Genomic DNA, 25272 nt, shown 5'->3' with positions numbered 1-25272 from the left:
TGAATCTCCCATGAAATGTCCCAGTTCTTGATTATCAACCTGAATCCCCCATGGAAGGACCCCTTTTTTTGAACATGTACCCTGTTCATTTCTCTTGATTATCTACCTGAATTCCCCCAGCCGGTCCCTCTATGCTCTATCATTCAAACCCCCCCTTATCCAGTGGCCATTACTTGTCATCAGCCTAAATCTCCCCTGGGCGGTCCCCATGGTCTATTACAGTCCCTGTTCCTTGTCACTTACCTCTTGCCCACTCCCCCCCCCCCCATAGCCATTCCCTTTTCTCTGTGATCTGCCCCAATCCCATCCATTTGTTTATATTACAACATCCACTATCCTGAAATCTCATGTGTGATGGTCCTCAAAGCTATTTCACTGCCAGTGAAATTTTTATTGTAGGGGATGTCTGTAACTTGGCCTCAGGTTCTGTGCTGAGAGATATATGGGCTTGGCCCTATAACACTCTGTCTGCCATGGTGATCAGCAGTCAGAGGATGAGCACAGGCTCACATCTACAATGGTAGCCATAAACTCCTGTTTTCCTCTATGTAGCTGTAATTCCGTCCAATCCAAAAAACAGGAAGAGAGGGCAGAAGTACAGCCAACTGCCCAAGAAGGGTTATCACCATAGTAACTAGCCACGTACCCGCCTCCTCTGTTACCATGACACCAGCACCTTTCACCCAACTTGGTAGTTCCCAGCCCCCCCCCCCAAGCTGTGTGAGATGGTACGGCCCCTCACTGGGGTTACGTACCCTCGCTGTCTCTCTCCACCTCCCTATATATGGTCAATGAGCTCAGCTGCCGTGCAGGACAGCCCCAGCCAGGACTTCCAGCTGCTTATTGGCCGCTCTCTCCCACAGGAACCGCCCATTCATTCATCAGCTTCATGCATTCCCATTGGTCTCAGTCCCCTAATTCCCGCCCCTCGCCCTCCGTCATTGGATGTCTTTAGGTTGGTCCCGCCCTGCAGCGACACCCAGCCGGGGAATGTGACGTGGGTGTGTGGGAGCGCGCACGTAGTGGTGTAGACAAGAGCGTGCACGGAGGGTGGAGGCGGAGAGGCGGCAGACCGGAGAGAGGTAATGCGGAGAGGAGAATGTGTGCCATTTATTATGGGTGGAGAATGTCTTTATATGTATATACACTGGGGGAGGGGAGGATACACTGTATGATAGGTAGAGAGCCCCCCTATGTACTATAGATGGAGGGGTCTCCTGTGTACATACAGTGGGTGTATATATATATATATTCTATGGGGGGAGGGGAATGTAAATTACAGAGAACACCCCCAATGTGCTATATATGGGGGAGGGGAGGTATAATGTGTCATTTGCAAACACTCCCCCCATATTGCTAACTGACACCACACTGACCTACCTGTACCTACCTTGTGTGACTGACCACTGTCATCTCTGTATAGGGGGCCAATCATCTGCCGCCAGCCTGTCATCTGTCGCCTGTCCCCCCCCCCTGTACCCGCCTGTCCCCCCCCCTGTGCCCGCCTGTCCCTGCCTTTCGCCTGCCCCCCCTGTGCCCACCTGTCATCTGTCGCCTGCCCCCCCTGTGCCCGCCGGTCATCTGTCGCCTGCCCCCCCTGTGCCCGCCGGTCATCTGTCGCCTGCCCCCCCTGTGCCCGCCGGTCATCTGTCGCCTGCCCCCCCTGTGCCCGCCGGTCATCTGTCGCCTGCCCCCCCTGTGCCCGCCGGTCATCTGTCGCCTGCCCCCCCTGCGCCTGCCTTTCGCCTGCCACCTGTCGCCCCCCGTGCCTGCCTGTCGTCTGCCGCCCCCCGTGCCTGCCTGTTGCCTGCCCCCCCCGTCCCCGACTGTCATCTGTCGCTTGCCGCCCCCCCCCCCCCCCGGTCCCTGCCTATCATATGTTGCCTGCCCCCCCCCCCCGTGCCCGCCTGTTAATTGCTATCTCCCCGATCTGCCTAACCATTTTCTGTATGATCTCCCTACCTTTCCATCTGTATCTTATCTGACCTGTCTTCATATCATCTGTCACCTGCCTGATCTGTCTTCTGGTCATCTATCAGATCTGTTACTTGTCTGATTTTTCTACTTCTCGTCTGTCTGATCGGTTACCTGTCTGAACTCCCAACGTATCATCTGTCACCTGTCTGATCTCTCTATCTGTCATCTAAATTATATCTGATTTGTCTACTGTCACCTTCCTGATCTGTCCACATGTCATCTGTCACCTCCCCAATCTGTCTGCCCATTATCAGTCCCCTACCTTTCTCATCTCTCTGTCCATCATCTCTACCCTGTCTGATTTATCTACTTACCCTCTCATCTCTCTACCTTTATTCTGCCCAGTCTGTCTATTCGACTACCTGCCTGAACTCTCTATCATCTGTCTGATCTGTCTACTCATCATTAATCATCTGTCTACTCATCATTACTCATCATAAATCTACCCGTTATTTAGAGCTGCACGATTCTGGCTAAAATGAGAATCACAATTTTTTCCCCTTTAGAATAAAGATCACGATTCTCGTGGCGTAACATCATCTCTCACATTATACAAAAAAAAAAGTTGGGCTAACTTTACTGTTTTTTTTTTTTTTTTTTTTTTTTAATTCATTAAAGTGTATTTTTACCCCAAAAATTGTGTTTGAAAGACTGTTTTTGGGGGTTCCAAGTAATTTTCTAGCAAAAAATACTGATTTTAAATTGTATACAAGTGTCAAAAAAGGTTTAGGCTCGGTTTCCACTATTGCAACCCCAAAGTTGCTAGAATTTTTTTTTTTTTTTTTTTGACGCAATTTTACCGCCGCGACTTGAAGCAATGCCTGTGTATTCTTGAGGTCTATGGACCTCAAGTCGCATCAAAGTGGGACCAAAGTAGCACAGGGACTACTTTGAAGTCGCACAGATAAAAACGGTACTCATTGGAAATCATGGGGTACGACTTGTCAGGCGACTTTGCAGTCCCAAGTCGCATGAAAAGTCGCACTAGTGGAAACCGAGCCTAAGTCTTTAAGTGGTTAAACTTCCCTCATTTACAGACCAAAGTTTATCCCTTTGATCCAAGGGCTCATTCACGCCACAAAATTGCACTCCAGATCTGTTCCGGATGCGTTTCTGCATGTGCATTTTTGGTGCGTCTCCGGATGCATTCCAGGTGCTTTTTTTCCCCCACTATACTAGGGTCCAGTGCGTTTTTGATGCGTTTTACTGCATTCCAGTCTGGAACTGAAAAGTCTTGGAACTGACTGCACTGGGTGTGAACTATTCCATTGGAAACCATATAACCTACTTTCCATGCGTTTTTGATGCAGAACAAAAATGCACTGTACTGCATGTGATGTGAACTGAAACTTGGCAGGCTGCCTGCACCTTTTTTTTGTCAGCTGTGAGCAGAGAAGGGCTCTGGACTGAATCGAGGAAAAGCTGTTTTAAGATCGTGGGGGGGGGGGGGGTTTGAATTGCGATCTCAATTCTTTAATGATTAAAATAGTACAGCTCTACTGTTATTATTAACCTACCCACCTGTCACTTGCCTGATCTGCCTGCCTGTTTTCTATCTAATCTGCCTGCCTACCCCCTGTCTGTCATGTGTTTTGTTTATTTTTTTGCTGTGTCCTCTGGATACTCATATCATATGTCACATGTCTGCTCTATTTGCCCATCATCTGTCACTTATGTGCCTGACTTGCTTGTTTCCTATCTAATCTGTCTACAAATCATTTGTCCTATATAGAACAGTGAGCCAGTCTCTGAACCAGAGGAGCTTGCGCTCTAATATCCCCACAGTCACACACTATTATTATTATTATTATTATTATTATTATACATTTATATAGCTCTGACATATACCGCAGTACTGTACAGAGAACACTGAGCCAGTCACATCAGTCTCTGTACCAGAGGAGCTTACACTCTAATGTCCCCCCCACAGTCACTTAATATTATTATTATTATTATTATTATTATTATTATTATTATTATTTACATAGCTCTGACATATACCACAGTGCTGTACAGGGAGCACAAAATAAGTCACATCTTCAGTCTCGGCACCAGAGGAGCTTACATTCTAATGTCCCCCCACAGTCACACACTATTATACATTTATATAGCTCTGACATATACTGCAGTGCTGTACAGAGAGCACAAACTAAGTCACATTGTTCTCTGTACCAGAGGAGCTTACACTCTAAATTCTCCCCACAGTCACACACTAATAATAATAATAATAATATTATACCGCAGTACTGTACAGAGAACACTGAGCCAGTCACATCAGTCTCTGTACCAGAGGAGCTTACATTCTAATGTCCCCCCCCAGTCGTACACTATTATTATTATTATTATTATTATTATTATTATTATTATTATTATTATTATCATTATTATACAGTTTTATATAGCTCTTACATATAACGTAGCGCTGTACAGAGATTACTAGCTCAGCCTGTACACAGCACCATACGGCCGTTTCTCTCACCTGGTATCTCATGTCCTTATTTTTGTCCCCTCAGAATCGGTGGACAGCCAGCTGTTAGGGACTCGCCATCATGGATGACATTTTTACACAGTGCCGGGAAGGGAACGCGGTGGCGGTACGCTTGTGGTTGGATAATACAGAGAATGACTTGAACCAGGGGTGAGTGACTCTTCATCGGTTTGTAGGACTATTTTTTTTTTTTTTTTTCACTTGGTTACCCGCTGACGCCCCGCACCCTTCTCTTCCAGCGATGACCACGGCTTCAGCCCCCTGCACTGGGCCTGTCGAGAGGGCCGCAGTAACATTGTGGACATGCTGATCATGAGAGGAGCGCGGATCAATGTCATGAACCGCGGGGATGACACCCCCCTCCACCTGGCTGCAAGCCACGGCCACCGGGACATTGTGCAGAAGGTGGGTCAGTCATTGGATTGTTGTGGGGCTGCCGTAGCTGAGGCATAAAATGTATCTGAAGTTTTGGAGGAAGTAGGGGAAGGGTTAGTACCCCTCTCTGTTTTTTTTTTTTTTTTTTTTTTTAATTTTTTTTTTTTTTGCCATCTGTGTTGCACCGTTGTCAGGTAATGATTAGAACATTCAAAATTTTCGGGTTGTCAGCAGACAACTGTTCAAGGGAAGGCTTCCTCGATTTGGAAAGATTTCCTCTAGCTTCCTGCTGTATCTACAGGAAAGAAAGTGAAGGCAAATCTCCCCAATCTATTTATGTCCATCCTGTCCTGAGATTTACACAGCCCTGACAAAAACACAGCTTTAATTTTTCTCCGCTGCAGGTCTTGTCCCTCTCCCAGCCTATGATTGGACAATGAAGAAAAAGAAAAGCAGCAGAGTGATTAGCTCATCTCTCTTTAATTCCGCTCTCTCCTGCTATCAGCATGTTCTTTCACTGTAGCACAGCTGATTGGACCCTTGTGCTCTCTTGAAGGAGCAGCTGCTTTTGTGACAATTTCCTACTGGGAGCCAATGTCAATTAGGCAGGGCCAAGCAAAAGGGGAGGTGTCAATGCGTGAGATCACAGGCTGATTACAGGCATGCCATGCCTTATTGTGGCATATTTTTCACCCCAGGGAGAACACAGGGACTCAAACTGACGTCATGTTGAGATTTGCAGCTGTGTCTGTCCCCCTTGTGCTGCTATAGTGCAGCAGTTTACTTTCAGTAGCAATCGCTGACGGTAAGTGATGTGTGTGTTTGTGTGGTGATGGAAGATTTGATGGCTCTGCATCCACTGGCTGGGGAGCTGGAAGTCACACATTGTGTATTGATGATGATGATGACAACAACTATTCCTCTTTTTTTTTTTTTTTTCCAGCTCATTCAGCAGAAGGCGGACGTCAATGCGGTTAATGAACATGGAAATTCTCCCCTGCACTATGCCTGTTTCTGGGGTCAGGACGAAGTCGCTGAGGTGTGTGATGGTTGTATAACTGCTGTGTCTGCAGAGAGATCCTGGGAGATGTATATATATTTTTATTACAGGAGGAGGGAGGATTATATGTTGTATATGTACACAGTATATTCCTACTGAGAACTCTTTGGAAGGGAGAGTTTAATTGTGTAGGTATCCTGTGTATGCTCACTGAGTATATACAGTCTATATATCATTCCTTTTTCCAGATTTGCATAGACTGTGTATACTCAGTGAGCACTTCTGGGAATGGAGGGTTATAGATTATATGTTTCTTTATCTTACATCACGGGACACAGAGCCACAGTATTTACTGTATGGGTTATATAGGCACCTTTAGGTGATGGACACTGGCACACCCTAGACAGAAAGTTTAGCTCCCTATATAACCCCTCCCCTTACTGGGAGTACCTCAGTTTTTTTGCCAGTGTCTTAGGTGTTGGTCATGAGTAAAGATGTGCTGTGCTGAGCTCCGCTGGAGAAATCTTTGCTGGGGCAAGCCATGCAACCGGATCCATTCAAAGTGTCTTTTTCAGGCCGAATTGAATGGTACCCGGGCCTCATGTTGAAAGAACCGAGGTTCTGCCTGTAACACTTCTCTTTTTAGAGAGCTGGGCCCCGGGATCCAGTGTTTGTTTTCTTTTTCAGCCATATTTCCTGGTGGGGTGCTTTACAGGCCCAGGAGTGTGGATCCCTCCGATTAAAAAGGGGCCCCAGTTCCTGAAGGTTTTTTTAACGGAGCCCACCGTGAGTGGTGAAGATTGGGTCTGTTTGTTTTACCACAGAACCCTGCACCTGGGTAAGGTAAGGGAGATTCCTAAGGATTTTTTTTTATTCTTGTGGGTTTTCTCCTTTTAAGTAAATGTGTCATGCCTAAAGTCGCCACTAGGGGCTGTCAAGAGCAGGTACCTGATTCCATGCTTGTCAGTCTCTCTCTGAGTCACAAGCTGCACGCTTCCTCCAAGCCCAAGCTCTGGGTAGGATGTGGTAGGGGGGGGGGGTTTCTCTTTGGAATGTCTCCCCACAGCTTCTTTTCAGTCAAAGAGGGCATGGGTCAGTCGGCGGTATGCCGCACCTCTACCGCCGCCATTATATCGGCTCTCCTCCACCCCAGCCCCCCCTCCACGTGCGATCCGGACAGATCGGAGCCCCTGCTCGTGCAGTAAAACAGTCTCTTTTGGGGGGGGGGGCAAGTGGGTGGTTGGTGGAAGCGGAGGGCGGGGCCTCAGCGCGGCGTGGTACAACGCAGGCTATGCAAAGCTATAAAGGTGCACTTTTTTCAGGTGCATACAGCTAAAGGAGGGACACAGAGCAGATAGATGGCATGTGAGTGTGGGTGACACAGGCATTCCCAGGCACATTTACTTAGCACCAGACTGAGCCTTGGTAGCAGCGGCAGTTGCTGGACTATTTTGCTCAGCAGTGGGTGCAATTGTGGTAGTACCTCTGCATTTGTGCTTAGCACTATGGGCAGAAGAGGAGGTACAAAAACTAGGGGCTCAAAGGGATCTCCCTCAGGCTCTGAGGACCCTCCCTCTGCAACGCCATCCCCACTTGAAAAGACCTAGGGAGGCTGGTCAGAGTGAGCCACTGGGGTTAGGTGCTGCAACTGCTTCTGGCATTTCAGACCCTGTATATATTACTCGGGAGGTTTTTTTTCTCAGCCATGAGTGGATTGGAGGAAAGATTAACGGCCTTATTCGCATCTTCACAAAGTGGAAGAAAACGCATTAGGTCCCCTTCTACCACCCAGGACTCTCAAACAGAGGAACACTGAGAGAGGGAAGATGAATCCCCCTCAGGAGACCGGGAAGAGACTGATGATTTCTCTTTCGAGAAATCAAGTGGGGAAGGACCCTCTTCAGCATTCTCTTACTGAAATGGTCCGCTCCACATTTAAGTTACATGTAACTGAGTCGGTTGAAAAGCCCACTTCTTGTTTGGGTTCACTGAAGCCTCCTCGAGCTTTGCGTGCTTTTCCTGTCCATTAATTTCTGGAAAAGCTTATATATTCTGAGTGGGATCATCCAGATAAGCATTTTTTTCCTCCCAAAAAGTTTTCAACATTTTATCCTATGGAGGAAAAATTTACAAAGATGTGGGGTATACCAGCAATTGATGCTGCTATATCCTCTGTAAATAAAAGTTTGACTTGTCCTGTTGACAACGCTCAAATGCTTAGGGATCCAACTGATAAAAAGTTGTAATTCCTGTTAAAAAACATTTTTTTCCTTGGCAGGTTCAATAGCTCAACCTGTAGTGGCGGCAATTGGTGTATGCCAATCCTTGAGAGACCACTTGAAACAGGTGCTCAAGGTTTTCCCTGAACAGCAGGCCCAGGATTTAGCCAAGCTGCCAGCGGCTTTGTGTTTTACAATTGACGCAATCAGAGATTCTATCCTTCAGACCTCTCGCCTTACGCTTGGGTTGGTGCATATGCGTAGAATCTTATGGTTCAAAAATTGGTCAGCCGAAGCGCCATGCAAAAAGCTCCTGGCTGGTTTTCCTTTCCGCAGTGAAAGGCTGTTTGGGGATCATTTGGACAATTATATCCAAAAGATTTCAAGTCAGAAAAGTACCCTTTTGCCAGTTAAGAAAAGAAGTAAATGTCCCTCATTTAAACGGGCTCTTTCTCCAGTGCCAGGGGCATCAGCCTCCAGGCAGTCGCGACGGCCTGCACCGTCAGGTTCAAGAGGTAAAACTGAGTCAACCCCAGGGACAAAAGAAGTCCTGGGGGAGGAGACCTACAAGACAGAACGCTAAAGCCTCTTTATGAAGGGGCGCCCCCGCTTGATCGAGGGGGGGGGGGGAGACTTCTGCAGTTCTCAAGGGTCTGGCAGGAGGATTTTCAGGACAGATGGGTGGTCTCTACAATAGCTCTAGGTTACAAACTAGAGTTCAGAGAATTCCTGTCTCCTTGTTTCCTCAGATCAAATGTTCCCAAAGATCCAGAGAAAAAAAAGTCTCTCCTTCAAGCGTTAGACCGTCTTTTGTAGGAAAAAGTGATCATGGTGGTTCCCATGGAAGAGCAGGGGTTGGGGTTTTATTCAAACCTTTTCACGGTGCCAAAATCAAATGGAGATGTCAGACCCATTCTAGATCTCAAAGATCTAAACCGCATCCTGAAAATGTGATCTTTTCGCATGGAATCAATCCGATCAGTAGTCTCCATCCTACAAGGAGGAGAACTTCTGGCATCAATCGACATCAAGGATGCATACCTGCATGTACCTATTTTCCCCGCTCCTCAGAAATATCTGCATTTCGAAGTGGAAAATCGACAACTTTGTGTCAAGAACAAGGGATCCACTCGCATGTGGAACAGATGCGTTGGTGACCCTGTGGGATCAGTTCTCACTGATTTATGCATTCCCTCCTATTCTACTGCTACCACGACTTCTTCGCAGGATCAAGCAGGAAAAGAAGTCGGTGATTCTTTTGGTCCAGAAGATCTAGGTATTCAGAAATAGTAAAGATGGCGGTAGGGGCCCCATGGACCCTACCACCACGTCCAGACCTGCTATCGCAGGGACCAGTGTTCCATCCTATCTTACAAACGCTAAATTTAATGGTTTGGCTATTGAAACCCACACTGAAGAATCGCAGGCTTTCAGGCTCAGTGATATCTACCTTGATTAATGCAAGGAAGCCAGCTTCCAGAGTCATTTATTATAGAGTCCGGAAGGCATATGTTTCCTGGTGTGAATTCAGAGGTTGGCATCCCAGAAAGTATGTTATAGGTAGAATCCTTGCCTTTCTGCAAATGGGGCTAGAGATTAAGCTGGCCTTGAGTACTATCAAGGGATAGGTCTCCTCCTTATCGGTATTGTTTCACCGTCCGCTTGCTTCGCATTCTTTGGTCCGATGCTTTATACAGGGGGTAACGCGGCTTAATCCACCGGTTAGAGCCCCCCTGAACCCTTGGGACTTGAATTTAGTTCTGTCGGCATTACAGAAACAACCTTTTGAGCTGATACAACATATTCCCTTGGTCCTTTTGACAAGGAAGCTACTTTTTCTGCTTGCCATATCTTCTGCAAGAAGGGTATCAGAATTGGCGGCTTTTTCCTGTAAAGAGCCATATTTAATCATTCACAAGGATAGAGTAGTATTGTGTCCTCATCCTAGATTTCTACCAAAGGTGGTTTCAGGTTTTCATCGAAACCAGGATATTGTTCTGCCTTCATTTTTTCCGGAACCCTGTTCTATGGAAGAAAAGTCACTACATTCTCTGGATGTAGTGAGAGTGGTCAAAATCTATTTGGAAGCGACTGCTCAGATTCGGAAAACGGATGTTTTGTTTGTGTTGCTTGAAGGTTCTAGAAAAGGACAGGCAGCGTTCAAAATCTACTATTGCTAAGTGGATTTGGCAAGTAATTATTCAAGCTTATGGTTTGAAGAGGAAAGTTCCACCTTTTCAAATCAAAGCGCATTCCAACAGGGCTGTTAGTGCTTCATGGGCAGTGCATCACCAAGCCTCCATGGCTCAAATCTGCAAGGCCGCAACTTGGTCTTCAGTCCATACATTCACCAGATTCTATCAGGTGGATGTAAGAAGGCATGAGGATATCGCCTTTGGGCGCAGTATACTGCAGGCAGCAGTATAGGTCCTCTGGTCTGATTGCACCCTACTTTTGTTTGTGTCTCCCTCCCCTCAGTTAGCATTGCTCTGGGACATCCCATACAGTAATTACTGTGGCTCTGTGTCCCGTGATGTACTCCAAGAAAAGGATTTTACAGGTAAGCTGTTATAAAAATCCTATTTTCACTTGCACACCTTCTTCTGTTCTTGCTGTCAGATGTTCCATATTTTTGCGGCTCTGTTTCCATGCTGCACTATGAGTCGGTTATGCTCCATTATATGTGAGTTCTCCTATGAAGCTGTTTTCAAATACAGAGACATTGTTGGGTTTTAGTGGAATTAGGTGTTTTCCAAGTGTACATTTGTGCTGCCAAAACCAATAGAAACTGGCAACTGATCCAGCAGATTGGGGACAGATGAAGAAGACTGGAAACCCCCCTTCATCATTCTACTTCCATGAGCAGCAGGTGTTTCAGGATGGGTGGTGTGTGGAGGCATCCAGCGTTTGTGGTGTTTTCATAGACATGCAGGAACAGTGAAGCACAGTCACTGTGCTGCACTAACATAAGATACCAGCATGTGCTTCTGATAGGAATATAGTTCACAGGAGGATTTGTAAGCACTTTATTCAGGGGATAGAATTTACTTCTTGTCCATACAGGAATGTTGTCTGTTAATGGGAACCTTTTTTATCCTGTAGGATCTGGTGAACAATAATTCACTGATCTATATCTGTAATAAGTATGGAGAGACCCCTCTGGACAAGGCTAAACCTCACCTGAAAGAGCTTCTGCGGGGTGCGTACCATTCAAAGTCTCTCTGTGTATGGTGTGATGTTATATGCTGTATTCTTACCTCTAATATTATCTGCAGACCGGGCTGAAAAGATGGGCCAGGCTATGAGTAGAATTCCTTATAAGGACACTTTCTGGAAAGGAACCACCAGGACCCGACCACGTGAGCACCACATTACTGCTGTCTGTAGACTCCAAGAACTCTCTTCACACCTCCACCTATCTGTTTTATACACCCACCCTTTTCCACCGAGTACTTCCAATATACCAGTGCAGCTTCACTTCTCTACCATCCACACTACATCCCTAAGGCCCCTTTCACACTGGGGGGGTGGGGGCGTCGGCGGTAAAACAGCGCTATATTTAGCGCTGTTTTACCGTCGTTTTCGGCGGTTTTAACCACTGCTGGCGGCCGAAAAAGGGTTAAACCCGCTCGTACAGCGCGGCTATAGCCGCGGTATAGCCGCGCTGTCCCATTGATTTCAATAGGAAGGAGCGGTTTAGGAGCGGTGAACACACCGCTCCAAAGATGCGGCTCGCAGGACTTTTTTTACCGTCCTGCCAGCGCACCGCTTCAGTGTGAAAGCCCTCGGGCTTTCACACTGAACGAACAGCGGAGGCTGTTTAGGGGCGGTTTGCAGGCGGTATTTTTAGCGCAATAACGCCTGCAAACCGTCCCAGTGTGAAAGGGGCCTTACTACCAAATTCACTTCTCTACCATCCATACCACGTTCCTTGCAACCAGCTTCACTTCTCTACCATCCACACTACATCCCTTATCACCAACTTCACTTCTCTACCATCCACACTACATCCCTTATCACCAACTTCACTTCTCTACCATCCACACTACATCCCTTATCACCAACTTCACTTCTCTACCATCCACACTACATCCCTTATCACCAACTTCACTTCTCTACCATCCATACCACGTCCCTTGCAACCAACTTCACTTCCCTACCATCCACACCACATACCTTACAATCCACTTCAATTCTGTATCATCAACACAGAAGTATATATCTATGCTATGAAAAAAATAAGGAAGTTATGTATTCCAGATCCCATACTACCAACTTCACTTCTCTACCATCTGCACCATATCCCTTACCACCAACTTTATTTCTTTACTATCCACACTGCATCCCGAATCGCTAACTTCATTTTGTGTCATCCACGGCACATCCTCTACCAGCAACTTCACTTCTGTATAGGGTTGCCACCTCATCCCTTTAAACTCGAACACATATGAATTACACAGGTTCTGAAGCTAATTTAAATGCAGATAAGGCGACAAGTGTGTTTAATTACCACCTTAATCAGCCACAGAACCTGTGTAATAATAATAATAATAATAATATGTGTTCGGGTTTAAAGGGATGAGGTGGCAACTCTACTTCTGTATCATCCACACCATGTCCCTTGCCGCCATTTTTACACTATACCATCAACTTCTCTACCATCCACACCACATCCCTTACCATCAACTTCACTTCTCTAGCATCCACACCATTCATTACTGTTAACACTTCACCCATTTTACTGTATGTGTCTCACGCCTCTCTTTTTAGACCCCCCCCCCCCGCACCACTAAAGCACTTTGTGTGTTCCTCTGAACATAGTTCCTTTGAACACTTCCTGTCACTTGTACCCTCCTACTTGTCTTGCATTGGACTGATGACCTCTCCTCCTCCTTTTTGCTCCCCACTCTTTCTCTTCTTGCAGGTAACGGTACTCTTAACAAGCAAGCAGGCGTTGACTTCAAGCAGCTCACCCTCAGCCACAAACTCAACGACAACCAGTCTGGAGAGGTGAGTGCGGCTTAAGGCAGTACTGATCAGTGGCTTGACTGAGCTTCCACTAATAAAAACATAATTCCTCTGCTTGTAGTTGTGGAAGGGCCGCTGGCAGGGCAATGACATTGTCATCAAGGTCCTTAAAATACGCGACTGGACTACAAGGAAGAGCCGTGACTTTAATGAAGAGTATCCCAAACTGAGGTGAGGCCTTACCATCCGAAGACTTGCAGGGGCTATGATGATCTATTGTCTCCTCTGTGTGCCATAAAACTCATAGTTACTGGTGTGTGTCAGAGTGTCCCACACCAAGCTCGTCTCTCTGTACTCCTCACCAGTGTGGTATCAATCGGATGTGTTCTACACTGATCATATCTCCAGCTATTAGTCTGATATGTATTGTGTGCCAGGGTTGTCATCAGTTGTTGTTGCATTTGGAACTTAGCTCCACTACAGAGCTGTATATTCTGTATGTATTGTATTCTGTGTTATTTCCTTTTGTGTGAAACATTATGAAATATCTGTCAAGAAAACAGGACAAAATCATAGTACACGCATCTCTACCAATATAGGAGGTACTACCATAGTGCACATCTCTACCAGTGTAGGAGATACCGTCATGATACACCCACCTCTACCAGTATAATGGGCACTGCCATAGTACACCCACCTCTACCAGTATAGGAGACACTGTCATAGTTTACACACCTTTACCAGTATAGGGGGTGCTCTTCTAGTACACACTTATACCTGTATAGAAGGCATTGTCATACTACAAATACTTCTACCGGTATAGGGGCACTGTCCTAGTACGCACACGCCTCTACCAGTATAGGAGATGTTGTCATAGCACATACACCTGTACCAGTATAGGAGGCAATGTCATAGTACGCAGCCCTTCCGGTGCTTTCACAGTGCACAGCCCAACCAGTATAGGAGGCATGGTCATAACTACACACACCTCTACTAGTATAGGGCATGGTCATGGTACACACACCTCTACTAGTACAGAGGGCATGGTCATAGTACACATAATCCTACCAGTATAGGGGGCATGGTCATAGTACACATAACCCTACCAGTATAGGGGGCATGGTCATAGTACACACACCTCCTACCAGTATAGGGGGCATGGTCATAGTACACACACCTCCTACCAGTATAGGGGGCACGGTCATAGTACACACAACCCTACCAGTATAGGGGGCACGGTCATAGTACACACACCACCTACCAGTATAGGGGGCATGGTCATAGTACACACAACCCTACCAGTATAGGGGGCACAGTCATAGTACACACAACCCTACCAGTATAGGGGGCACAGTCATAGTACACACAACCCTACCAGTATAGGGGGCACAGTCATAGTACACACAACCCTACCAGTATAGGGGGCACGGTCATAGTACACACAACCCTACCAGTATGGAGGGCACGGTCATAGTACACACAACCCTACCAGTATAGAGGGCACGGTCATAACTTATGTACAGTCATAGTTTGCTGTTCCATTTGTCTCAGTTCCTCACTTTGCACCCCATGCCGTCTTGTCCTCCATAGGATATTTTCTCACCCCAATGTTCTTCCAGTTGTGGGTGCATGTCAGTCTCCACCCGCCCCTCATCCTGTGCTCATCACCCATTGGATGCCCTACGGATCTCTGTACAATGTTCTGCATGAGGGAACCAGTGAGTATTGGTTTGGATAGGGGTAATTACCTGTTCATAGCTATTGGGGTCATTACCTGGGAGGGAGTTTTTATACTTATTTTGGTTGGTCTATTATTTTAGCCCAGTCTATTGTCATTGGCTGGGGCAGATGGCAAATAATCATGTTGACTGGGAGGGATGGGGGTGTGCATACCTGTAGGAATGGGGGATCTCTCTGTGTGTTCAGTCATTCTTTCTTATATGTCTGTTTTCTCCACACAGACTTGGTGGTTGACCAGTGCCAGGCGGTCAAGTTTGGCTTGGACATTGCCCGTGGCATGGCGTTTCTTCACACATTAGAGCCTCTTATTCCTCGCCATTACTTGAACAGCCGTAGTGTAATGGTGAGTAGTGTGGGGCCTGAGGCAACCTGCGACAAAGGCCATTGTCCAGATTCTGTCCAATCTCGCTATCTCTGCTGTCTGATATCACCTGCCTTATATAATGACCAATCCCATCCTTTCTTTTGCTGTTCAAATCCCTCAGTAGACTAGTTTTGCACTATGTCCATTCTTCTACTACAGTATGTAGATATCACTATATAGATGAACCTAGAATTCTACAGAGGAGTTGATTTCAGTTGTGAAACCATAATGTAATGTCGTTGTTCTGCAGATAGATGAAGATATGACGGCTCGTGTCAGTATGGCAGATGTAAAGCTTTCCTTCCAATGTCCAGGCCGTATGTATTCCCCAGCCTGGATTGCACCAGAAGGTAAAGCACAAAGTCTATTATTCCCTTCCCTTTTGTCCTAACTGTGCAGCCTCCCTCATCTATTTTTTTAACCTCTACAGCTGATTCTCCTCAACCCTCACCAGCCTCTGTTTTTCCCTATCTTGATCTCACGGACCTCAGTTGTCCTACTCGTGTCCTCCTCCGCTTCCATCTACTTTGTCCTCTTTTGCCTTTTGGTTTCCCTCGTCTTGGCCTCCTTGGTCTCCCATCTTGCTTGCCTTTTTTATTTACTGTGTTCTTCCTCTCCAATGATGACCCAGAGTAATTTCTTCTATCATCATCTGTTGCCCTCCTCATGTTTACCCTCATTTATGGCATTCCTTTATTCACCTACTTTTTACTTGTCTGCCAGTATAGAAAATTCTTCAAACCCATTTTCTTTTGCCCACCGATGAACCTAAGTCAGTATTCCTGTCCAGTATCAATCACATATCTTAATATCTTAGTGCCCACTCTGTTTAATATGTCCTGCCAGTTTCAGCACTGGGACCACACCCTACAATTCCAGCTATTACTCTCCATCCTTGGTGACACATATTTCCCATCTATGTCTGCCAGCCTGAACCTCAGTGACCACACACTACAGCACATCTGGGTCTATCTGACCTCAGAGACCACACCCTACAGCACATCTGGGTCTGTTTAATCTTGTTGACTTCATCTTGCAGTACAACTTTGCCTGTCCTGAACTCAGTAAAGCCATATATCCCGTCCTTTTTTATAACTACATCATATGGCCCTATTTGTGTCCAATGTCAGTGACCACATCATGCGTTCCATCTAATTTTGATGGACCTCACTGATTACACTAGTTGAACCAATTTTTATATAACCTCATTGAACACACACTTTATGTGGTCATTTCCATGGCCCTCCTATAATCCAGTCCTATTTATGCTAAGCGGACTTCTTCATATTTTTTTTTTTTTTTTTTAATCTCGTTTATGGTTAGTCTTCTATGCAAACCTCATCCGTGTCATTTCGTTCTTTTCCTGAGATATTCAGTCCCAAGGAGTGGACGCTAATCTGCATTGCCATACCTCTTCTTTCTATCCATCCAGCCCTGATTGCTACTCTTTCTAACGCCCAGCTTTTTCGGGCTCCCAGGTTCTGCCACAAATTTGATGAACATTCAGTTTTCTTTGTCTGCCAGAGTATTGTCTGGGAATTTTAAAAAAAATGTTTTAGAATAGTCTTCTTTAAAACTTCCCAACCGCCCACAGTACATTTACGTTATTACTTTGACATTAAATAAAATTAAATAAAATTAAATAAATAAAATTAAATAGCAGCTATCTGCCATAACCCCAGTATAATTTTGTACTGTGGGCGATTCTCTTATAAGATAAAAGTGGTCCCATCGGCGGATTCGCTGCGGGATCACTTTTAGAGGCAGCAGGAAAGGTGCCCATACCTCCCCACTCCCCTCGCTGATGCTTACCCGTTGTTTATGAGCTTGCTGGAGCTGTCGGTAAGCCCGGAACCAATCCAATCCCTCTGATTCCTGGACAGGAAGTAGAGGGCGGATGTTAGCTTTTTAATCATCCCGGCGACACCATGGTGGATATGCTGTCAGGATGATTGAAAGGTGGTATTTCTACTATTACATTGTAATATATTGTATAATTAAATACTTCACCTCACTATAATACAGAATTGGTGTCACTTGCCACTGTAGCCTGCCACCAAATGCAGCTTTTTTCACTTTGTAAGGCCGATTTTGTAAGGATTTTCTTTGTGCAATGAAAGAACTTACTACAAGTTAACCCTCTTGCAGCCTCTCCTCAGTGCTACGGCCTCAGAAAGAAATCTGGCATTACAAGTTCGGAGCAGGAAAAATGGCACATGCACAGTTGATTACACAGGGTTCCGCTCCTATGAGATTAAGAATCTCATGGAGGCGGACCCAACAGCTGTGATGGTGGTGACACAGACAATGATGCAGCCAAGCCTGGTTTTTGCTTGCCTGGCTGCTCAGCACCTTCAGTGAGGTCCGGCCTTAAAGTCGTTGTAAAGGCAGAAGGTTTTTTTATCTTAACGCATTCTATGCATTAAAATAAAAAGCCTTCTGTGTGCAGCAGCCCCCCCCCTCCCTAACACTTAACCTGAGGTACCTCTCTGTCCAGCCGTCTGAGAATCTTCTTCCTGATTGGCTGAGACACAGCAGCAGCGCCATTGGCTCCCGCTACTGTCAAAGTCAGTTAGCCAATCGGGGGAGAGAGGGGGCGGGGCCAGGTCAGGGCTCCATGTCTGAATGGACACACCGAGCTGTGACTCGGCTCAGGTGCCCCCATAGCAAGCTGCTTGCTGTGGGGGGCACAGAACAGGAGGGAGGGACCAGAGAAAAGGAGAATCAAGGATGCTCTGTGCAAAACCAACTGCAACAGAGCAGGTAAGTACAACATGATTGTTATTTTTAAAGAGAAAAAAATTTGCCTTTACAATCGCTTTAAATCGGGCATCTGTATACAGCAGAGGAAGGGGTAAACAAAGGATTTAATGTATTAAATCCTCCAGCTTCAGTGGAGGAAAGGGCGATTGTAGATGGGGGGGGGGGGCTTAGTAAATAAGGTAAAGCGTCATTTGCAAATAATACCCAAATGCAAGAAAAAAAAAAAAACAATAAAAAAAAAAAAAAAAAAAAAAAAAAAGACGCATTTTTGCTTGCACATGATTGGATGATGGAAGTCAGCAGGGCTTACCCTCATTTTACCCTATTTTTTAACCTCTCAATTCCAGCATGTTTCTTCATTTCCAGAAATTGTGGCAAAATGTGAGGTCACCTAGTGGTGTCCATTTTCCAGAAAGGAGTTGTTTCTGGAGATTTCTTCCTGTCCTGATATTTTTGTGTTTGGGCAAAGTGTTGCATGACAGAGCAATTGTCAGACAAACCGTTACAACACTGAAAACGAAACAATGTCCTGGACCGAAAGCTGTGCAACATGCTGGTCATGAAGTGGTTAAAGGGAACTTTTTTATTTATTTTTTTTATTTTTCTCTTCAAGATCCACTTGTGGCTAGCTCAACATAAATAATCATAGGAATGTGTTTAAAATGTGAATGTTTAGCTGTAATTCTTTATATGAAGTGTACTTCCTGCTTAGTAGCATTGCACAGTGGTCATGTTTTAGCCTTTCCTGCCTGTCGGACTGAACACAACACTTCATGACTCGCTCTGCAGTCTTGGTAGTCATTGCCTGACATGCAAAAAGCCACTTGACCAATTTACAAGTTTGAACCACTTCCGGACCGCCGCACGCCGATATATGTCCTCTCTTTGAAGAGGAATACCGTTGTTACGGCAGCAGCTAGCTGCCATAACCCCGGTATCCTCTTTTTCAGTGAGCAGTCCGGTTTCCGATAATAGTGGTCTCTGCGGCAGATTCACCGCAAGATCACTTTTATCGGCGGTGGGAGAGGTCTCTCCGCCACACCCCCTCCCGCCTCTCTCCGGTGCCCTCCGCCACTTACCAGAGCTGTCGGTAGTGGCGGGGGCAATCGGATCCTTCTCCTTTCTGGGTATGGAGACAAGTGAGGGGAAGATGCCCCCCTCCCGTCTCTATACCATTGCGGGGCAGAAGCAACGTCAAAACCATATCTCTTAAAGGGCCATTTTTATTTATTTATTTTTCAAATGGCAACTTTTTTTTTTTATTGCATTTTAGTGTAAATATGAGATCTGAGGTCTTTTTGACCCCAAATCTCATATTTAAGAGGTCCTGTCATGCTTTTTTTTCTATTACAAGGGATGTTTACATTCCTTGTAATAGGAATAAAAGTGACACCATTTTTTTTTAAAGAACAGTGTAAAAATAAAAAAATGAAAAGGTAAAATAAATAAGAAAAAAATAAACGTGCCCCGTCCCACCAAGCTTGCTATACGCGAGGTATCGCCGCGATCAGTAGAGCGAGAGCAATAATTGTAGCCCTAGACCACCTCTGTAACTCAAAACATGCAACCTGTAGAATTTTTTTTTTTTAATGTCGCCTATGGAGATTTTTAAGGGTAAAAGTTTGTCGCCATTCCACGAGCGGGCGTAATTTTGAAGCCTGACATGTTGGGTATCAATTTACTCGGCGTAACATTATCTTTCACAATATAAAAAAAAAAAAATTGGGCTAACTTTACTGTTGACTTATTTTTTAATTTAAAAAAAAAATGTTTTTTCCAAAAAAAGTGCGCTTGTAAGACCGCTGCGCAAATACGGTGTGACAAAGTATTGCAACAACTGGCATTTTATTATCTATGGCGTTAGAAAAAAATGTATATAATATTTGGGGGTTCTAAGTAATTTTCTAGCAAAAAAAAAAAAAATGTTTTTAAGTGGTCAAATATGTTTCTAAAGCCAGAAGTGTGTGTGTGTGTGTGTGTGTGTGTGTGTGTGTGTTTTGTGTTTTGTGTTTTGTTTTTTTTTGTCAGCATCTAATAGTTATCTTCCTGCACTGTCTAACAGATCCTCTGGATACTTCAGGTATTGTTGAAGGCCCGGTCCTCCTCTATTTCTTCTGGTTCCTCTTGCAAGCCCCCTATTGCACTACAGATAGCAATAGGGCAAGTGGAGGGCTCTAAGCAATTGACACACCCAGAAGTGTGGTAGGTGTATCAAAACTTTTCAAAGAGGGTGCCCCTGCACCTTGGTGGGAGTTTTGTAGTGTGCACGCTATAAGATCCCTCTTTCCCGCAATCGAGGATATGTGTCTTGCTTTGATTGGCAGGGAGGGTTAGCAGTGACAACACTGATACACCGCCACTTCAATGTAGGGCGGAAAGCTGCTTCATGGGGTGAAAACACTGCAGTGCATTTATTGCAAGGGGAAAAGTGTTGTCACCCTCCTAGGAGGAATGGGGTAGCCTGGGAATGGTCACTAAGGAATTTTATATCTTAAAGCAGTTGTAAAGGCAAAATGTTTTTTCATTTTAAAATAATAAACGTGTTATACTTACCTGCTCCTTAATAGTGGCCCCTTACCTCCCTCTTTTTACCTCCTCTTTTATGGTCCCCTGCTGGTGCTCCCCTCTCCCACATGTTGTTATACTTACCTGCTCCTTAAGAGTGTCCCCCCCCCCCCCCCCCCCCCCTTATCCTCTATCTTTGCCATCATAGCAAGCTGTGTGCTATGATGGCAAAGACTATATTATATGCATTTTTACATTTGATTTCAGCCATCCAGGACTTTTTTGTTCTCTTTTTTTAAATGTAGATTGTAAGCTCTAACGAGCGGGGCCCTCTGATTCCTCCTGTCTTGAATTGTATTGTCTGCCCTAATGTTGTAAAGCGCTGCGTAAACTGTCGGCGCTATATAAATCCTGTATAATACTAATAATAATAATAATTACCCAATACTATGCATTTGCTAATGCCCTTATTTAATATGCTCTTAAAGCAAACCCATCTCTCCTCCATGTTCTTTGTTCCTAAGATTTTATTTATGCCTTCTAGCAAGGTTCAAAGTTTAGGTAAGTTGACTCTTTTGAAATTCAGTGTCTTTTTATTCCCCTTATGTTTCCTATTTGTATGATTTATACTGAAGCCAATTGACCTGTGATCGCTGTTACCTGAATTACCCTGTATTTCCACATCCGTGATCAGTTCTGTATTGTTGGTAATCAGTAGATCCAGTAACGCTTTATTTCTAGTTGGTGCATCTACCATCTGACCCATAAAATTGTCCTGCAAGACATTTAGGAACTGGCGAGCCTTAGACGAATGCGCGGTTCCCTCCGCCCAGTCTATGTCTGGATAGTTAAAATCCCCACATTATAACACTTCCCATCCTTGCTGCTAATCCAAATTGTGATAGGAGATCTGTCTCCCCTTCCTTCCTCAGGTTAGGGGGCCTATAGCATACTCCCAGTATTATTTGCCCCTTAGCTTCATCTATTTGGAGCCCTACCCATAAGGATTCCACCTCCTCCCTAGCTCCCTGATGTCATCTCTCACATTCACTTGTACATTATTCTTGATATATAGGCATACCCCTCCCCCTTTTTTACCCTCTCTATCCTTGCAATAAAGGGTATACCCTTGAATGTTTGCCAGCCAATCATGAGAGCTTTTGAACCAGGTCTCTGAAAATCCAAATCCTCCTCCAATTGTTGGTACCAATGGTGCCCCATCATTGGTGTCAATGGGAGGAATAGTGCCCCATCATTGGTGAAAGGATTAATGCCCCATTAGCAGTGGCAGGAGCTATGCGCCACTGTTGCTGACAGTGGAGGGATTAATGCCCCAAGGGCCAGATAAAAGCAAGCAAAGAGCCACATCCAGCCCCCGGGCTGAAGTTTGGAGACCACTGGTATAGTTCCAGGTACCTGGCTCATGTATTCTAACCTTATTTGGCACAGATACCATCTCAGATTGGCCACATAGAGCAGCACATATGATTGACTAATCTCTTCTTCCAGCTCTGCAGAAACGTCCTGAGGACATCAACCGTCGTTCTGCTGACATGTGGAGTTTTGCGGTCCTGCTCTGGGAGCTGGTGACCCGAGAGGTGCCTTTTGCAGATCTCTCGAACATGGAGATTGGGATGAAGGTAAGTGATTGGCTTCCAGTGTAGCGCAGCTCTCAGGGTTTTGGTGGGCATTTGCACATCTTTCTAACAAACCTATTGTGCTTTAGGTGTCATTGGAAGGCCTACGTCCCACCATTCCCCCTGGCATCTCTCCACATATCTGTAAACTAATGAAGATCTGTATGAATGAGGATCCTGCCAAGAGGCCAAAGTTTGACATGATTGTTCCCATCCTAGAGAAGATGCAAGATAAATAAAGGCGCTGTTTATTTTTTTTTCCCCACAATGTCCCACCTTGACTTTTGCTACACCATCACTATCGCTGTCCAACTGTTGAGAGAATCTGTCTCACCGCTAAGCTGGCACCAAGCAACAGGCGCCCAGCCCTGACAGCTGCATCAGTTACCAAGTGCCTTCTGGGAAACTGACTTGAGAAATGAGAGGACACATGGGAGGAAGCCATATACTGATTACGCTCTTGTCCACAGCTCATAGAGCTCTGTGTACTGTGCAGTGTTACTGTAATCCACATTTATCCTAGTGTTACATTTCATTAGGGGGTTCTAGGTCTGGGACAACTTGCAGGGCATAGGGACCTTGGTTGCTGCACTGGGGGGGGATGTTTGTCCATGACATTTCGTTAAAAAAAAAATGATCTTGGCTATGAGCCATACTGATGCCACATTAGTGAGAACAGATCACCGGGGAAGGTGAGGCTTATTTTGCTTCAAGCAGTTGGAAAGTAAAAAAAAAATATATGTCTAAATTATCACTGTAGATGCTTAGAGGGCCAGGACTGTTTTTCAGTGTAGTAAGATATTGTCCAGATATTTCAGTGTTTTATTCCCCATGAGGTTATATTTTATGCCAAAACATGCTTGAAATGGGAACAGTCCATTATATTTCAGAGGTTTGCGGTTTTTGGACAGGGAAGAGGGACACAGGTCTTATTTTATGTTACTAAGAGCATGATAGACATTCTCATTGCCTGACCGTGTCTACTAAGTGTCACACTGCTCTTTGGGTACTGCCCCAGAGGAGCTGAGGAATGTGCCTTTTTGAATTCCTGGTGCTTGGTCATGTACCTGTGGCAGTGTATTGTGTTGTATTACCCTCTCTCCTCATATTGTGCTGCCACACCTTTTATATAGCAAGTGCTCTGCCCATGTATAAATATGTATGTGTATATATTATATCACAGTGTATCACTATAATAACATGTATTATATTTCAGGGAGCGGTGGAGAACTGGTGCTTGGATCTGCTCCCCACCCCTGAGGTCCTTCTGTCATTACAGCAGGAGGAGAGAAATGTATTTTTATATATATATAAATTAACCTTTGCGCACCTTGTGAAAGCTTAATAAATATTATTCTAGATTTCCTAGTCTAGCTGTGCTTCCTTAGACAGAGTTTGAACATGATCGCAAAGCATCATATTGGGTGGTGGGATGGTTTTGCTACTTCTTATTTTTAACGGGACTGACTCATCGTCAGATTGTCCTTATCTGTTTCCTGCCAGCCACCTCCCTGCCTGGGGGGGGGCAGATGTGACCAGCCTTGTCACTTCTGCAGCAGTGATGACAGCACTGAGAGGAACCACAAGTGTTACCAAATGCATGCTAAAGCCTGTACTGAGAAGAATGCAGAGGCTGTAAACAAATTCAAGGCATAAGTGTCTAGCTGCAGTCCTTTGATTCACTGATTGGGATTAAGCAGAATAGCTAGAACTCCTACTGGTGAAACCCATAGGCATTGTGCACACAGGACATCAAAAACACCACTTTTACAGGCATTTGATAGTTTTATTTTGCTTCTAAATGCCCCTCTGTTAGCCTATGTGTCCATGCACACATAGGCATTTACAGGCAGGAGTGTTTAGAGGTAGAAAAAGAAAGGCACTACCGCCATTCAGAAGAGGAGCATTTGGATGGGATAAAAATGCCGAAAGCATATTAACGCTAGTACATTTAGACGTGTTCATGCATTCTAATAGGCAGAATACAATAATATTCTGGCCTGTAGACTGCATTAACACCAAACGAGCATGCAAAGGCGTCTAGGGGAAGGAAAAAGAATTTAAAAAGTCTTGTGTGAATGAGGCCTTAGAGCACGGGCGGGCAACACTGGAGAGGTGGATATCTAACTGAACATGAAAGAGATCATATAGCAGGGAAAAATGTTCTTCTGATATGTACTGGACTTTTATTACACAAGGACCTATTAAGTTAAAGAGTGGGGATGATCCTAACAACCCCCCAACCCCCCCGATTCGGTTTGCATCTGAATTTACGAACCGACAAAAAATTTGTGCGAACACCGTTAGTCTATGGGACACGAACATAAAAAATCAAAAGTGTTAATTTTAAAGGCTTATATGCAAGTTATTGTCATAAAAAGTGTTTGGGGACCCAGGTCCTGCCCCAGGGGACATGTATCAATGCAAAAAAAAAAAAGTTTTTAAAACAGCTGTTTTTTTCAGGAGCAGTGATTTTAATGCTTAAAGTGAAACAATAAAAATTAAATATGCCTGGGGGGTCCCCTTAGTCTGCCTGTAAAGTAGTGCATTTTCCCCATGTTTAGAAAAGTACTACAGCAAAATGACATTTCTAAAGGAAAAATGTCATTTAAAATGCTCACAGCTGTAATGTATTGCCAGATCCCGGCAATATACATACAAAATTTTTTTTAAAAAAACAGCGTGGTACACCCCGCCCCCCCCCCCCAGTCCATACCAGGCCCTTTGCCTAATTCTGTCATAGGGCTCCCCTTAAACACTTCAATACACTATATTTTATATATTTGTACACTGCACTGTATGTGTATATATATATATATATATATATATATATATATATATATATATATATATATATATATATATATATATATATATATATATATATATATATATATATACACACTACACTACACCGAGGGCACTATATACTCTGAACTGCAGTATATATGCACTATATACTCTGCTGAAAAATTGGGCCTTAGGTGTAGGTGGTGGCAGAACACGGTAACCCCTCACAGTTACTCTTGTTGCGTGCAGGTACGGTCCCTGCTGTTAAATATTTCAGAGGCTGCTTGCCCTCTTTTAGTGGCCTGTGAGCATCTGCCTTTCCTTGGAGGCCTTTCATCCTTGATTTTTTTTTTTTTTTTTAACACCGCACTACATTGTATAATATATTGTGTATTTGAAACTGTACACACTGTATTATACTGTGTGCACTGCCTGCACTGTATTAG

The 25272-nt window shown here is 44.8% G+C and overlaps 1 protein-coding gene across 1 annotated transcript; it reads left to right on the top strand.

Moving 5' to 3' along the window:
- Nucleotides 1-953: 953 nt before the first annotated feature.
- On the top strand, nucleotides 954-23397 carry ILK (integrin linked kinase). Its single transcript, XM_073612698.1, has 13 exons — nucleotides 954-1082; nucleotides 4491-4615; nucleotides 4705-4870; nucleotides 5784-5879; nucleotides 11162-11258; nucleotides 11335-11418; nucleotides 12984-13069; nucleotides 13149-13258; nucleotides 14618-14745; nucleotides 14989-15110; nucleotides 15382-15481; nucleotides 21909-22039; nucleotides 22126-23397. The coding sequence occupies exons 2-13, from the start codon at nucleotides 4527-4529 to the stop codon at nucleotides 22273-22275; spliced, it is 1359 nt and encodes a 452-aa protein (XP_073468799.1). The 5' UTR covers nucleotides 954-1082; nucleotides 4491-4526; the 3' UTR covers nucleotides 22276-23397.
- Nucleotides 23398-25272: the final 1875 nt, after the last annotated feature.

Source organism: Aquarana catesbeiana, linkage group LG02 (assembly GCF_042186555.1).
Source record: "Aquarana catesbeiana isolate 2022-GZ linkage group LG02, ASM4218655v1, whole genome shotgun sequence".
In the NCBI taxonomy this organism is placed as follows: Eukaryota; Metazoa; Chordata; class Amphibia; order Anura; family Ranidae; genus Aquarana; species Aquarana catesbeiana.
Note: the sequence above shows the minus strand (reverse complement) of the source record. Positions and strands in the feature narration are given on the sequence as shown.